This window comes from Passer montanus, unplaced genomic scaffold (genome assembly GCF_014805655.1).
Source record: "Passer montanus isolate IOZ18808 unplaced genomic scaffold, ASM1480565v1 scaffold53, whole genome shotgun sequence".
Taxonomy (NCBI): Eukaryota; Metazoa; Chordata; class Aves; order Passeriformes; family Passeridae; genus Passer; species Passer montanus.
The window spans coordinates 5474438-5489960 of record NW_024370263.1 but is presented as its reverse complement, the minus strand read 5'-3'; the positions used below and the strand labels follow the sequence as shown (position 1 = coordinate 5489960).

Genomic DNA, 15523 nt, shown 5'->3' with positions numbered 1-15523 from the left:
TGCTAGAGCTGGAGTGGATTTGGTGAGGATTGACTTAATTCCATGAAAGGAAAGAATTCCAATTTTCTTGTGTTTAAAGATTTTTTAAAAAAGTAGATGACAGCCTCTTAATGGTCTTGTCTCCTAACATTTCACTTCTCAACGCTGTTTCAGAGGTGTGGTGACTGTGAAGAGATACAGAGGTTAAAGAAGCTGGTAAATGATTTACAAGAATTGAGAAATCTGTACAGAAAATACAACTGCAGGCTGGCATTCTGTGATTTTGAAAAGGTAATACTGCAGACACTTGAAAAAATGCTTTTCTCCTGAAAAGGAGAAGAATCTTATAGCATGTAATTTAAAGTCAGACAAAAGAGGAATCCTGATGGATGTTGATTAAATTTCCATTCATAAGTTGCTAATTTGAGAAGTTGTGTTACAGATTTTTCTTTCAGCTGAGGTTATAAATATAACCTAAGGCAGTGTGAGGAGCTGTGGCTCAAAATCTGTGGTTTGCAAGTTGTTACAGATCATCTGCTGAGGAACAAGGATTGGCTACAGAGAAATTCAAAGTACAACTGAACAAGAAAAGCTTTGTAAATGAAAGGGTTATTTGAGCGAAAGAGGCATTCTTTAAAGATTCTAAAGAGGGAAATCTTTCAGTTGATTTCAGTGGCCTCTGGATGCTGGATTATGTATCAGAGGTGTAAATGGCCCTGCCCTGACAGGTGTGATGTTCTAACATGGCCTTTTCCCACTTGCTGCCCAGGAAAATGCAACCACTATTGTGTTTCGCATGCTTGATAAAATTTTGGCACCAGAGCTTGTCCCATCAATTTTGGAGAAGTTTATAAAAGCCTACCTATGTGAACACAACCTACAAAAAGATGAGCTTCTTCTACAGTATGTCAAGGTATCCATATTTTCTTCCTTTTGAAGAAAGCTATTTCAACACCAGGAAGCAGAAACCAAGTCTGATGAACGTTTGAATTTACAACTGAATTTTAGGCCCAGCTTTTAGATTAATCCTACTCCTGTCAATGAACTTAATGATAGTTACTGTTTCAGTTCTGAAACAATCCCTTCATGCCCAGAAAACTTTACACTTTTTGTTCAAAGATACTGCTGTCTTTTCTGATTTCAAGTGTTCTGATCACCTTTGTCAAAACAGGATTTGCTGGAGCGCTGTCGGACACGATCGATTGCAGTGTTTGAAACTGCCTGGGAGGCCAAGGCTGTGGCTGTCATTGGCTGCATCTCTGACACTGATGTAAGTATGTTTCCTTGATGAAAGGCATCAAGTGACCCCAACACATCAGTTCAGAGCAAATCATGATTTTTAAATAATGATCTGAGTGCATTTTTAATGAATGCTATGAGGAGAAAATAGTATGTTATGATGTTATCTTATTCTGTTTTAGTCATCTCCCCTGTGATATTTTTTGAATTGTAGCTGTGATGTCATCACATGGAAAACTCACCAATTTTAATATGTATGGAACCACAGTGTCATAAATGACTGCAAGCATTTTCTAATCAAACTTGACAATCATATGATGAAAATAAATGCCCTTTATGCAAGTGAAGATTGGGCAAGGAAGTAAAATACTTGCTTAAAGGGATCAGTCACACATGAACAACAATTCAAGGGACTACTTTGAAACATATTTTAAAAAGTGAGCTGTCTGTGTCCCTTTTGCAGCTGAAATTTGATGCAGTCCTGCAGATAATGCATGGGGCTGTGGTGCCATGGAGTGCAGCAGTGGAGCAGCTGGTCAGACAGCACCTGGAAATGAACCATGCCAAGTAAGCAGCACCCACAGGCTTCCCTTGGCTGGGGAAATACTGGGGGTCTGATGTGGTGTGATGATTAAATCCCATAGCTGGGGATAGCAAAGGATTCATGATGGTTGAATTTGTTCCCAGAGTGAAGTTACTGCAGGAAAGTTACACTCTGATGGAGATGAAGAAGCTTTTGAGAGCCTATGGGATAAGAGATACCAATCTTCTACAGGACAAGCAGATGATAATGGTAAGTTACCAAGAGTTGAGATTTCTCCAAAGGTCACGGTGAACAGCACTTGGTGATTTTTTTTTTTTTTTACCATTTGAGTTGGTTTTTTTTAACAGCTCCCCTTCATTAGAAGACCTGAATATTTCTGGACAAGTTCCTCAATATCCTGAGGAACCAGACAAATTTAGAGTTCCCAGGCTAATTCAGTCCCCAAGCCCTGTTTTCTCCCAGTTACACTTCAGTCAGCTTTTCTCTAGATAAAAATTTCAAGCTTCCAGGTAACTTGCTTGATACAAACTGAACAGTTCCATTGCTAGTGTGTATAAATCAATTCCTTTGTTATCCTTTACATCAACAAACTCAAGTCCATTTCTGTTTTCTTCTTACAGAGGCTTGTGAGATACATCCTCAAACAAGATACCCCTACTTGCCTGGAGGATGCCTTGAAAATTGTGGAAGCCTACCTGCTGCCCACTGGGGAAGTCTGTTTCCTGAGGATTTTGGACCTGATTGACAAAGGAAGGGTAGGGAAATGCTGCATGGCAGTTGATCCTGGAATTTACAGACACTGAGGCCTCTTGACAAAACTGGGACAAGTTTGCTGAAATCTTATAAGCAGTTTGTGTGTGTATTTTTAATTAAAATCATTAATTTGATACCTAACTGCCTATGTTTAGCATTGAAAATGAGTTCTTTGTCAGAGCTTTATCCTTCTTTTGTGGCAGAACAGGGTGAAAGTGGTGACCTGCAATGCACCACAAGAGTTTGGAATTGAAGTCTCTGCACATTTTCTTGCATTATTGTGGCAGTTGTGCAGCCATTGCATCAGAACAAGAATGTACACATAACTCAGCTTTTCCAAAAGCAAATGCCCTTTCCTTTTGATTACTTTTGCTCTAATTTTGTTTGTTTCTTTTTCTCCCTTTAGGGAGAGGAATCTCTGATCTTGTTAAAATCTCTGCCCCTTGCTAAGGCTGAAGAAGTTGTAGAGAGATTGACCCTGTGGGGAAGACTGGTGTTACAGAACAAAGCAGATGATCCTGAAGAGGTACCAAGGCTTTTCACACCACAAAGTGCACACAAATTATTCTGAAAAGGGAGAGGTGGGGATATTTCCTGTGAGACTGTGGAGTAAACACATAGTACATCTATAAAATGTTTACTGTTCTATAAAGATTGATATGTAAAATAACTTTCTGTTCCTTTGTTTTCAACTGGTTGTGCCTTACACTTGGTAATTGTTGTTTAAGAAGTTTGTGGAACATTGCACTGTACTTTAAGAGCTGAAGCCCAAGTCTATTCTGGCAACATTTTAACAAAAAAATAAAAACCTCTTCCTTTCCTGCAGAAAAAACCACAAATGTTTATGACTAAGACACTGGTGGAAGTCCTCAAATTCTGGTTCAGCATTCAAAAAGGTAAAGGTACAACTTCAACCTCTTATATCTTCCTTGTGTAAAGGGAATCAAAATGAAATTCTTTTTCTCCTCCAACAGACAACCCTATGAAGAAATATGAGTGTGAAGAAAACCTAAAGTTGTTTGAAACACTTGCTAGCCTGCAGGTGGGTATTTTTATTGTTTTAAATCCCTTTTGATTTACTGTGGTTATGCCAATTGTTTTTATCACATGGATCATATTAAATATTAATTGTATTTACAATGTGCATGCAAAGATTGTTTTTATTATTGACTTCAAATTGATTCTAAGGCTAATCTAGCAATTTCATCTAGTCTGGGGATGTTCCCAATTAGAACTCAATTGTCTATTTAAACCAAAAATTAGATACTGTCACTAAAGCCTTAATTGCTAACACTTCAAGGAGTTCATGATGGAATTCTTAAAGAATTCATTAAGATCTCAGGACAGTAGGCAGAAAAAGCAAAGTAAAGGAAGCTCTATGTATACAAATATGTGATTATTTTTTGTTGCAGGAATATTTTGATATCTTTCTCTCAGCTGAAGAATACAGGAACCCTTCACTGATATCTGAACTTCTTGAGGGTCACATAAGGTCTTATGAACGTGTCAGATCTGCATCCAAGTCTAGAAATGTGCAAGCAGTGAATTGTAATTCAGAAGGCAGCAAGCCCAAAACCCCTCCCACTGAATCCAGGCTGTACAGACTGGCTTTGCTCCTGCAAGTCTCAGAGCATGAACTGGGAGAAAAACTGGCCTTGAGAGCCCTGGATGGTGGAAAAGTGGAAGTGGCTGTCAATATATGCAGGTAAAACTGCAGAGCTTTCCAGGATCATCACTTTTAATGGGCTTCTCTGAACTATTTCTACCACTTTTTTAATTATGTAGAACAAAGGAAAGGATTTTCTGTTATGGTTAAATAATTAGAACAGAATTAAGTAAAAACCCTAAGAATTACTGACTTTTTATTCTCAACATCCTTTTCTTTCTTAATAGGGAGTTCTATGAGAATAGCTGGAATGAAAAGACAGGGAAGCTGCTGTTTGTAGTGTGTCAAACCCTTTGCCACATGCTGGGAGCTGATGATCCAATGATCCCCCCTGATGGGATGGATCTTCCAGCAGTGATCCATGAGCTGGCTGGCCAAGCAGCCACACTGTGCAGTCCAGGTAATTCCTGTTCCATTTACTTGGGCTCACGTTGGGAGCCCAGCTTTCCAACCAGAGTTCAAGAAACCTGAGAACCAAGTGAGTTTCTAGATCTGCATCTGTGAAAATAGGTGCTGCAATATTGTTTCCTTTTAAGTGGACAGGTGAAGCTTCCATTTCTGCTAACGATCTCAACATTTTCACAGATTTGGTGTTGGATTGTCTGGAACTGTGTAAATACACTTCACTTGCCAAGGAAATTCATGGACAATGCCAAATGGACAGCTATGAATTTACAGCAGAGGTATTTTCTGTGCTGTTCACTGCATGTGTTCTTTTCCCTCTCATTTCTCTAGCACTCTTTAATCAAAAAGCCAACAACAAAAAAAATCTCAAATAAACATTTCCTAGAATTTGTATGTTCTTCAGCTTAAAGAATGAACTGATTTGAGCTCTAAACCCAATGCAGCTGTGGGACAAGCACAAGTAGCATTCTCCACTTACATTTCAGTACAATAACTCCTGCTGAAAATAGTGATTTTATCAAGCAGCTTCTGCCAGCACTGGCAGAGAGCTGCAGAAAAGGGAGGGTTTGGTTTTTAAATGAATGTACTATGTGAAAGCTTTCCCAAGAGTTCTGTAAAACTTTAAGATGATCAAGTTCTTGAATTGCAGCTTTGTTTTCTGTTTAGGTCAAGCAGTGCTTTAGGCTACTTGAAATGAATGGGCTCTCACAGCTGGAGTGGAGTAGAGCAGAGTGGCTGGGCTTGTTTATCCACAAAATATTATTTTTCTAGAAAATGGTCCATTTGCAAAATGTTTGCTTATAATATTTGGCCAAGAATGTTTATGAAAGCCTCCATTAAATTGAATAGGAGTACATTTTGGCTGTACAGCTAAACAACTGCAACATGAAAGACAAATATGGCCACTCTAGGTAGGAAATGGATTTATTGCCACTGGACAGAATTACTACTTTCAAACAGAACATCATGTTCTATTCCTGTATTCCAAACCAGAAATCTCTGAGTGGACTCATTAACTCTGCCTTTTATTGTGTTTACTTTTGACAATGTTCTTACTTAGACAACATCTTCTGGAGGAGATAAAGATCCTTACAAAGAGTGGACTTATGATGATTTCTTTAAAGAAGATGGGATAGTCCTTGAACCTCAGACATCTCTTCCAGTGGCATATGAGCTCACCTCTGCTGTTCTGCCTGTTTGTAGTAAGCTTGTTCTCCTCAGCATTGACACAACATAAAATCTGTGTTTCTTACTGATCTTTATCTAGAAATACAAATAATTCTTGTGTGGAAATTATTACCTCAGAAAAGTCAGTTAGACAAACTCAAAGCAGAAATACCCATCAGGGGATGTAGAATGGAAAGGTGACTTTGGGTTCAGTTCTTATTTCCACAGATGGTCTCATCCAAGGGCTTTACATACAAAGTAGTTACTGAAAACTGTTGGATTCCTTTGTGAGTCTGAAAGATATTCCCTCCTGGAAAATAAATTCTGAGCAGGCACAGTTAAAAATAGCAGCAAATGGCTCTTGGGGTTCACGTCTCTATTTTGTGTCCTGTCCTGTGGTATTTTTAGGGTTCTCCCAGACTTGCTGGTGTTGCTGAGTTCCTGGCATGCTGCTGATGAGCATTTTCTGTCTTTCAGAGGACAAGCTGTACCCCCTGGAGTCTCAAAGCCTGGCCCACAGAACGTTCATGGAAGGTATCACACCCTGCTTGGGTGGGAAAGGACCTTAAAAATTCCATTCACCCGATTCCAGGGGCATGAGGGCAGATCCCTGACCAAACCCCTAGAAAACATGAGCTTTAAATTCACCCTACACAAGCATGACTGACTCGTAGGGGGTTTTCACAGGTGCCTCAATGTTCCACGTAAAGCCATATTTTAGGGGGTGGTTTGGTTGAGCAAGAAGTCACCAGTTTGGGTGCTAATCACCATTCCACCATGGGATTTTTGAGCATCTCAAAACCTGTTCTTCAGGACAGTTTTACCACTGTGAATGAAGGTCATTAAGGCCTGTCCAAGAAGACAACTTCTGGTCAAAACTTGTGGCTTTTGGACTAAAATGGGGATCTGTATTAATTTAAAAGCCCTGAGAATTTTAGGTTTTAAAGGGAACTAAGGCAAATCCTGAGTCATAACTCTAATGAAGATAAAAAGAAACTGCTCTGATATTAACTCCAAGAACAATATGCTCCATAATGACTTTGTTTTTGCAATATTTCACAGGACACAACTTCCTGCTGCCTGTTGGCTCTCCCTTCTTTGCAGCAGTGCAGAACCTGCAGGAGTGCAGCCAGTTCCAGCTGGCCCTGCAGCTCACAGTCTGTGCCTTTGGCTCCTGCCTGCAGCACGGCGTCTCAAACACCCTGGGACTGTCCCCGAGTCAAAAGGTGACTTGTGGCAAGTTCAGAGCACTTCTCTAAGGGTTTAGAGAATTAAATCTCTGAGGCTCTCACCGTGGCCTTTTGTTAGTACTGTTGAGTGAGTTTGTGAAAGGAGCTGGTGGTGTCTTCCCTGTTTTTCACAGTCCTCTCCCTTTGCAAAGTGTGTTCAGAACTGAGCTTTTATTCCTGACTTTCCTGCAGAGGCTAGAATGGGTGTTAATAATGGTTTACTCTGTTTTTTCATGTTGTTTTAGTATGGGAAAAGTCCCAAGTAGAATATTCAAGAAACGTTTCTCAGTTCAAAAGCACTTGGAAACAGAAATCCTTTTTCTATCTAGAAGAAATCTTTGTAAGACCTTAAATAAATCTGAAAATACAGTCACTATGGCATCTCCTACTATGCTGTAAATGACAAGAAGTTGAAGAATTAGAATTTCTTTTTAATTAGGTGCTGTTTTCTCCATAACAGCCACATGACAATGACCTGCTACTCACAGAAACCAGAAGCTTCCTCTTAGCTATGAAAGAGAAGAGCAGTTCAGTAATCAAGACCTGTGTCCTGAGCTTATTACACAAGGTAAGAACCCCCTGGAAGGGGTGAGGGAACTTCCTTCTGCTCCACCTGGCAGCCACATGGAATTGTTTCATTGGGAAAAGACCCTCGAGATCCTACCATTAAACTGAAGCCAAGCCCACCCCAAAGCATGTCCTGAGCACATCTCCACATCTTCAAACACCTTCAGCAGTGGTGTCTCAACCACCTCCCTGAGCAGCCTTTTCCAAAGAGTCTTTGGAGCTGTGGCTCTTTGTTCCTGCTCAATTTGCTCTGCTTGGAAGGTTCTGGACAGTTCCCCACCTTTGGGGGATCCTTTAGGGTGCCAAATGATTGCAATGGCCTTTAGGGTCTGTAGCTATTTTCTGTCTCATTTGAAATCCTGGATTTGTTTTAGATTGGTAGTTTTCCTAGGTGGGGGGAGGTTTTAAAAAGCTCTGTGCAAAACCTGCAATTTACCATCTTCTAAGGCAACTTAGACTAAGGGGAGTCACTTTCAGACTGGCTTCAGGATATTGAGATGTTAAATTTTAAATCCTGAAATGTATTTTTATTCTTTTTCCTCCCTAACTTAAAGACCCAACACATATCTAAATCCTGGAGTATTTTTCCTGTGTTGCACCTGATACAAAGAGACCTATTAAAGAAATTAAATAAATTCCTAAAGTTTATCATTTTTTCTCCCAAACCACAGGTGTTCAACTCTCATGTCATCGATCAGAGCCTGGCCCTGGGCTACTGCACTGTTTTGCCCAAGGAAGAAACGTTCAAAAAGCTGTGGGAGGTCATAAACAACTCATGGCAGAATTACAGAAAAATTTTGGTAAATTCCCAAGGCCTTGAGTTCCTTCAGCAAACAGAGAATGTTAAAGAGATCCTTCATGTAGGGCCCTGGGAGAGGAGCTGCCTCTCTACCACAGTGAGAAGTTGCTGTCAACATTAATGTGATTTTCAACCTCATCATGACTTATTCCAAGGCTTGAAAGTACTTATTTTATTTTTATATCATCATAATTGATATCTACGTTATATTTTGGATAAGTTGTTCTCTGGCAGCAGTTCTCAAGAATGGAATGAGTGAATACATTATTTAACTATAAAGGAAGATGAGAAGTAAAGAAATGGGGAGGGAGAGTAATGCAAATTCTGAAAAAATGCCTAAAAAATACCTTTTGAATTACTTTCTATAATGTTAGGAAAATATTTTAGAGAAAGTAAACTTTAAAGCAGCTTTGAGCTGCCAGCTCAGGAGGTGAGGCAGTCCTGACACCTTCTCCGAGGTTTGTTTTCATTTTACACACTTGTGTGATCATTTATGAGTTGTTTGAAGTTCCTCTAAGGATTCAGATCTCAGGATTCCCAATTTTCAGATTATTTCTTAGGCTTGTATTCATTTCCTTTCTCCTTCCTTCTAGGGAGTAGCTCTGGTGGGAGCAGAGCTTGCTGACCAATATGGTGAAGCAGAAGAAAAGAGAAAATTCCAGGAATTGGTTATTGATGCAGAATGGGGCATCCAGCTTGGTAAATTTGGTGTAAGTTTTTATTTATTTACTTATTTTAGGGGTTTATTAACTAATCAGTTAACAATATCAATATAATCTGGGATGTGTGAGTTTTTAGGCAGATTTCCCATTCAAATGTAAGCAAAGTTGGGATGTGGGTTTTGATTTTTCATTCTGCTTGTCTGCATAAATAAACATCAAAAATGGAAATGCAGTAATTGAGGAGGCTGCAAAAGAAGATTTAAGTTCTTAAGTATTATTTGACCTGGGATAATCAAATCCACTGCTTTCTCCTGCTCTGAAAGTGTCTGGATTGAAACTAAAAGAAGTCAAAGCTTCACTGTACAAGGAATTAATTTTGGTATTGTCTAAAAGACTCTCTTGAGCAGATGAATGTGTTTTTATCTGCAGATTTCCTTTGAGAATGTGTTTAGACAGCCACCAGTAAGGAAGAAAGAACTCATAAGAGTGCTGGTACAAAGCCCAGAGGTGGACACAGCTCTCATCTTGAATTACTGCAGGTACTGATTCCATGAAATCTAGTTAGCTTTAAATAAATCCTAATGAATAGAAAATGCAAACTCTTCTCCTTTTTAAAAAAATGCCATTCAGAATACATTCTGCCTTGATTAATTTATTTATAAGGAAAGAAGCTGCTTGATTTCCAAAGCTCCCAGAGTGAATCACTTTGTGTTCTTTCCCAGCACTTTCATGCTGGACAGTGATGCTGCACTGCAGCTCTGCATTGAAAGCCTTCTGCTCCAGAATTCCAACACTAATGATGGTGAAGGTGACTCTGCAGAAAGCAGTGAGAGGCAACCTCATTCCACATTGCTGGCTAGAGCACTAAAAATAATCCCTCTGCTGAACAGCACCAAAGACCTGGTCATGAGCCTCAGTGGAATATTGTACAAGGTAAAAAAAAATAAAATAAAAAAACCAATACAGCCACATCCCTGGAATCTACACCTAATAATTGCTGCATGTCACTTAAATGACAGAGGAATAATTCCACAGAAACTGAAAAGGCGTTTTTTATTTCCAAATTTTCTTAAACCTTGTAAATGTTCAAGTTTTTTGCTTCTCTACAAAAGAAATGACAGCCACATATCTAATTTTATCAAAAGAGAGGCAGGAGTCTTTCATCCCCACTTCCCTTAAAAACTGACCAGCCAGAAAATAAAAAAAAAAAGTAATTTCTAAATATACTGGAAGAGTTCTACATTAAAAGTAGATGGGGGATAAAATAATATATTGGGGCTGTTTTTGTTTGGTTGGGGTTTGATTTTGTATTTTGGGGGGTTGAGGTTTTTGTGAGGTGAGTTTTTGGGAGTTTGGAGGTTTGTTTTATTTTGTTTTCAGCACCTATTGTTTGGTCTTTCTGCTAAACTCTGATGCCTTTTTTTAGGCTTTAGGATATAAGAAAGTCTTTTAGAGAATTATGTCATGATGCTTGTATCAACATAACAGTGAAGAAACAGTAATTGGTATTAAAACTGGGAAAAAATCAACATACTTGTGTATTCTTGTAAGACAAATCATGTCAGGTCTTATAAAACAGATGATTATTTTGAACAGCTGGATCCTTATGACTATGAAACCCTGGAAATTGTCCTGAGAGTGATCCAAAGTGCTGATGAGAAGAACACCAGCATCCAGCTGAGCCAGGTGTGTCCAGATGTGTGACCTTGCCACTGGCACCTCAGTTCTGCTTTGTCTGTTTGCTGATGGAGCCATTCAGCACTGCTGAAATTAATTATTCCATGTACACATCTTTCCTTCAGAAAATAGCCTTAAAAAAGTGATTTCTGGTAATTTCTCAGGGGTTTCTATTTTCTTATTTCTTTTCTTTTTTTCCCCAAGGCTTTGAGCCTCCTCAAACATCTGAAATCTTACACCAGGATTTCTCCCCCAGTGGACCTAGAACACCAGTATGTTTTGGATCAGATGATTCCCCTGTCTCCAGCTGCTCACACCAGGCTGCCCTTTCACCTGCTGTTCTTCAGGACTGCCCAGTGTTTCTGGAACATTATTTGTGAGTTCAGGATCTCAGGTTCCCTTTCTGTGCTATCTCTGACCTTCAAAGTGCCCCAGTTTTTGTTGTACATGAACTCTAATTCTTCATTAATGCAGTTTTCATCCCAGCTGCTTCTGAGAGCACTTCTTGTGCTCCCAAATTGCTGCCCAGAGGAGCTAAGATGATAAATACAGTGCAGGGTTTGTCCTCAAATTCTTTCCTAGGACCTCCAAAATGTATCCACATATTGCCCTGCCCAGCCCAGTGGGGATAATTAGGATCAGATCCTCTCTCTCCCAGTGGAGAAGGAGATCCCCAATGAACTCAAAGTGCTTCATTTCACAGAGGAAGCTGCCAGTGCATTGTGAGACTCTCACAGGCAACTTTTCCTTTTCAGCTGCAGAGCTCAGTGAGGAAACCTTCCCAACCCTTCTGCTGATTTCCAAACTAATGAAGGTACAGTAACAGCTTGAAGGAATTGATTGCAATATTATTCCCTGCACCCCAAGAAAAGAAGTTTCCATTTTTCTTTTGCATGGTGTTGGCCTTGCTGTAGAAGCTCTGACAACTCTTCATCTACTTTATCACTTTTCCAGGTTTCCCTGGATACCTTCCACATGTCTGCAGTTCGACATGTCTTTGAAAAAAAACTGAAACCCAAAATATTTGAAATGAGAAGCAGCGGCTGTACCTCCATTGTTAACAAGGAAACCATCAAAACTGTGCAGGCACTTCACTCCTATCTGCTGGCCATAGTCAATCCAGAGTGGGCTGTGGCCATGGCTCACAAGATTGCCCAGGAATTCCCCACGGGTGAGTTGCAGATGGGAGGGGAAGGAATGGGAGGCTTGGGACAAGCAGAGCGAGGGTGGGAGCAAACATTTCTCACTGATCTGAACAAACCCAGCAGAGCTGGAGCATGAACATGAATTTGTGTCCTGCAGCCACTTTGGAACAAGGGGTTGGAAAAACACCCATTTGATATCACAGCATCACCAGCAAATCCTTTCCCCCATTTTTGTAGAATCAGAGAAAGGCTTTAAGGTCCTTCCAGCCCAAATCTGGACACCTTGCACTAGACCAGGTTTCTCCAAGCCCCATCCAAACTGGCCCTGTTGTCCTGCCAGAAGTTTCTCCATGTTCACACCATCTTCAGACAAGTTTTCCACCAAGAATCAATATTTCAGCCCAACTTAATCACTTTCTCTGCTCTTTGAATCTATATTTTTGCTCTTTAGACACAAAAGTTTTCCTAATATTTTAAATAGCTTCTAATTTTTTTTTAATTCTTCAAAATAAAGTGGATATAGTATATAGTGTAAGAAGGATTAATGAAAACTTTATTTATTTATTTCCCTTCCTTTTTTTTTAATCTATAAAAAGGTCCTGACCATGTCCAGGCACTGAAATTCTGTCTCTACCTGGCTGAGAAGTGGCTGAACAGTACTACAGCTAAGGTAATGGAAACTGCTTGCCAGATTGTTGTGAAGTCATTACAAAAATCACAAAATCCTTATGTTTGTATTTTAATTTTTGGTGTTTTGTGCAGTGGTGTGTAAATTGTACATAACCAGCCCTGATATGGGAATACTTTTGGGGAAGGGACCCCCAGAAGAATCCCCTCTGTCCTGGAACATTGTCCAGGCTTAGTGGTTTTGGAGCTTGGACAAAAAATGAGCAGTTTTAGGGAAGGATAATTTGTTCCTTCTCCTGTTGTGTGCATTTTTCTTGCTGCAGGAGAACGAGGTGGGATCTGATGCAGCTTTGATCAATAGCATTATTAATTTTTGCTTACAGTTCCAAGACTCTTTAGCTGTTTGCAGGGTTAGGTATAAAGAGAATCTGCTTTGACTTGATTTTCAGGCTTGTTTTCACATGGTTGCCTTTCACAGGGAAAGGTGAATAAGAACCTCAGCTTTGATTATAAATCTCAAACTTCCTATGGAGTTGTTGAGGCACAAAGAACCTTAAATAATTCTCTGTACTGAGTCACATGATCAGAGAGAATTATGCCAAAATTAAACTGAAATTTAAGCAGCCACAAATTTTGTTATTAATCTTTTTTTCTTCTACATTTTATCTCAAAATCTCTTCATTTTACCTACTTGTACATATTTTATTTGGCTCTTTCAAAACATTTACAATTTTTTTCCAAATACCTTTCCTAGCTAGAGCAATGTGGTTAATCCTCTCTGTCTGCAGAAAAAAATACCTGTGGGTACAGGTGTGGGGGCACCTCTGAAAATCAGATCCTGCTTTCCAGTCTGTAAAAAGATTATTTTTCTTGTGCTTTTGAGTAAAAAAGGCTTTTTAATGTAAAACTCTGATGTTTTGCTAAAGGGTGAGCCACATGAGAAAGCAGAAGTCCTCCAGAGGAACTTACACTTGCAGTACAAGAGAGCAGCAACAGAAAATGTCCTGATAACAAAAAACTTGAACACTGGGGAGCATCTAAAATCCATTGGGAAACCAGCAAATCTGATTGTGTTACTGTATGAACACCACAGCATAGACCAGAGGTTCCAAAACCCAGCTGGCAGGGATTATCCAGGTGAGTCTGAGCAAAGAGAAGCTCTTTAAAAACCCCAGCTCTGGTTTGGAAATGACATTGCACCTCTTCCTGCAGACATCCACATGGCAGCAAAGGAGATTGCTGAGATTAATAATTTGGATATGAACAAAATCTGTGACAAGCTGCTGGCCAAATGGCTCTGTCCAAGCACACCACCCCCAGGGGTAAGAAACTTTGGGATTTGAAGGGAAATTACCTATTTATATAAAATATGGGCTTTTTTTTTCCTCCACTGGCTCACAAAACCTGAGGTTATTCTGTACAAAGTGCCTGTAGTACTCATGAATGTATTTAAGATTTCAGTACTTCCCTAAAATAGCACAGCAGTGTCTGTGGTGAGAAGGATTTGAAATGTTTTTCCTTTTCTCTGTGTGGATTCAAGCCTTCCCTTTAGTGCAGCCAGCCTGAAGGAGTAAAGCAGTTGTGAATACATCAGCCTCATCAAACACTGCTTTAATGAAGGGATATGACCCAGCTATTTATCCAAAGAATGTGGAAAACTCATCTAAATTTTCATTTCTTTTTAAAGAAAACCCAAGAAATCTTTGGAGATGTACAGGAGGATGAAGAGCTCCGAAGGTGTGTGTGTCCTCTTACCTGTAGTATGCTGAATTATTTCTACCCAGCCAGTTAAAAATGGCTTTTTCAAGAAACTTGACAGTGGGTGTGTGATTCAGAGCTCATTGTTCTTATTTTTCCTTTCTGCTGACATCACTTTTGAATCATCCAATATTTATTTATACCACAAAACCCCACTGACAGTAACTTACATCTGTAAGTTTTTAAGAGTAGCTTTTTGGAGGTTTTCCCCTCCTTTTTCATATCCTTGCTCTCTTTTTGACAGTGAAATATTCACATTTAAGTGCCAGTTGATGTGTTGTATTTCAATAGCTGCACCTGCATTAAAAACAATCCCATTTTTGCAGGGTTATTTACCTACTTCAGTCTCGCCCTATGGATTACAGTTCAAGAATGCTTTTTGCAATTACAACATCTGCCACATCTGTGAGTTGCTAGATTCTTGTTTTAGCTTTTTGTCTCTTATTAAAATCAAATGCTTTACTGCAAGAGCTTCAACTTTTGGCCTTTGCACCTGTCTTGTGGATGGTTTGATTTGTATGAGCTGTGTTTTTCTCCCCTCACCAACCTTTGGGTTAAAACTGTGATTTTCATTGAATTTTGCTATTAAGTCTCAAGAGCAGCCCTTGAACTCTGGGTTTTCTGAACCTATTGCTGATATTATCTGAAACAACTTCATGAAACATTTGCCAGAGTGTGCCCTAAGCTGGTGTAAGACATTGGCTCACTTTGGCTGGAATGAAAGCAGAGTGCTAAAATTGTTTCAGCAGAGCCTTAACCTCCAGTTGTCCCACACCTAATTACATTTGTGCTACTTTATATCACAAATATTTTCCTTGCCTGCATCAACAGTCTGAAATCTAGAAAACTGCAGTGTTTTATACACCTGGGATGATCCTTTCTAGCTGTTCAGCCTGCAGTTGTGACTTTGGGACTGTGTTTCCCCCTCAGCCCTTTGGTGACACCCAGCTGACGTTTGCTCACAGGACCAGAGCCTTCAGGTGTTTGCTCTACCTGGCTGACACCACCACTGTGGAATCACTCTTCAAGAAACCCATTGAGAAAGTCAAGTAAGAGGAATTTTTTACATATTAAATGGCACTTTTCAGTGTTATCCTGAGCTTGGATACGTGGATTGAAATATAAACATCACTTAACTCCTGCTTGGGGGGGTTTATTTTCACAGGTATTTTCTGAAGTGCTGCATTTATCTGGCAGAGTTTGAGATCTTGAATATTCCATACACTTGTGAATCATTCCACAAGAGCCCTAAGGAAGGCATGATTAAAGGGCTATGGAAGAACCACAGCCATGAGCCCAGGGTAGG

At 39.7% G+C, this 15523-nt stretch overlaps 1 protein-coding gene across 5 annotated transcripts in view; it reads left to right on the top strand.

The window, feature by feature from the left end:
- Positions 1-15523, top strand: part of KNTC1 (kinetochore associated 1) — a 31323-nt gene that overhangs the window by 10209 nt on the left and 5591 nt on the right. For 3 of the 5 annotated variants that reach the window (XM_039724283.1, XM_039724284.1, XM_039724285.1), the window contains exons 25-55: positions 154-270; positions 749-892; positions 1151-1249; positions 1682-1785; positions 1906-2011; positions 2383-2517; positions 2922-3041; positions 3342-3411; positions 3490-3557; positions 3928-4220; positions 4409-4581; positions 4767-4864; positions 5647-5788; positions 6231-6287; positions 6816-6979; positions 7443-7550; positions 8221-8349; positions 8942-9058; positions 9440-9549; positions 9733-9943; positions 10607-10696; positions 10892-11063; positions 11443-11501; positions 11642-11858; positions 12429-12502; positions 13386-13596; positions 13672-13781; positions 14147-14196; positions 14544-14622; positions 15148-15266; positions 15383-15518. In XM_039724283.1, the coding sequence (XP_039580217.1) occupies positions 154-270; positions 749-892; positions 1151-1249; positions 1682-1785; positions 1906-2011; positions 2383-2517; positions 2922-3041; positions 3342-3411; positions 3490-3557; positions 3928-4220; positions 4409-4581; positions 4767-4864; positions 5647-5788; positions 6231-6287; positions 6816-6979; positions 7443-7550; positions 8221-8349; positions 8942-9058; positions 9440-9549; positions 9733-9943; positions 10607-10696; positions 10892-11063; positions 11443-11501; positions 11642-11858; positions 12429-12502; positions 13386-13596; positions 13672-13781; positions 14147-14196; positions 14544-14622; positions 15148-15266; positions 15383-15518 (3882 nt within the window). Of the gene's footprint in view, positions 1-153; positions 271-748; positions 893-1150; positions 1250-1681; positions 1786-1905; positions 2012-2382; positions 2518-2921; positions 3042-3341; positions 3412-3489; positions 3558-3927; positions 4221-4408; positions 4582-4766; positions 4865-5646; positions 5789-6230; positions 6288-6815; positions 6980-7442; positions 7551-8220; positions 8350-8941; positions 9059-9439; positions 9550-9732; positions 9944-10606; positions 10697-10891; positions 11064-11442; positions 11502-11641; positions 11859-12428; positions 12503-13385; positions 13597-13671; positions 13782-14146; positions 14197-14543; positions 14623-15101; positions 15267-15382; positions 15519-15523 lie in introns of those variants that run through there. The other 2 variants (XM_039724286.1, XM_039724287.1) reach the window with 2 other exon arrangements.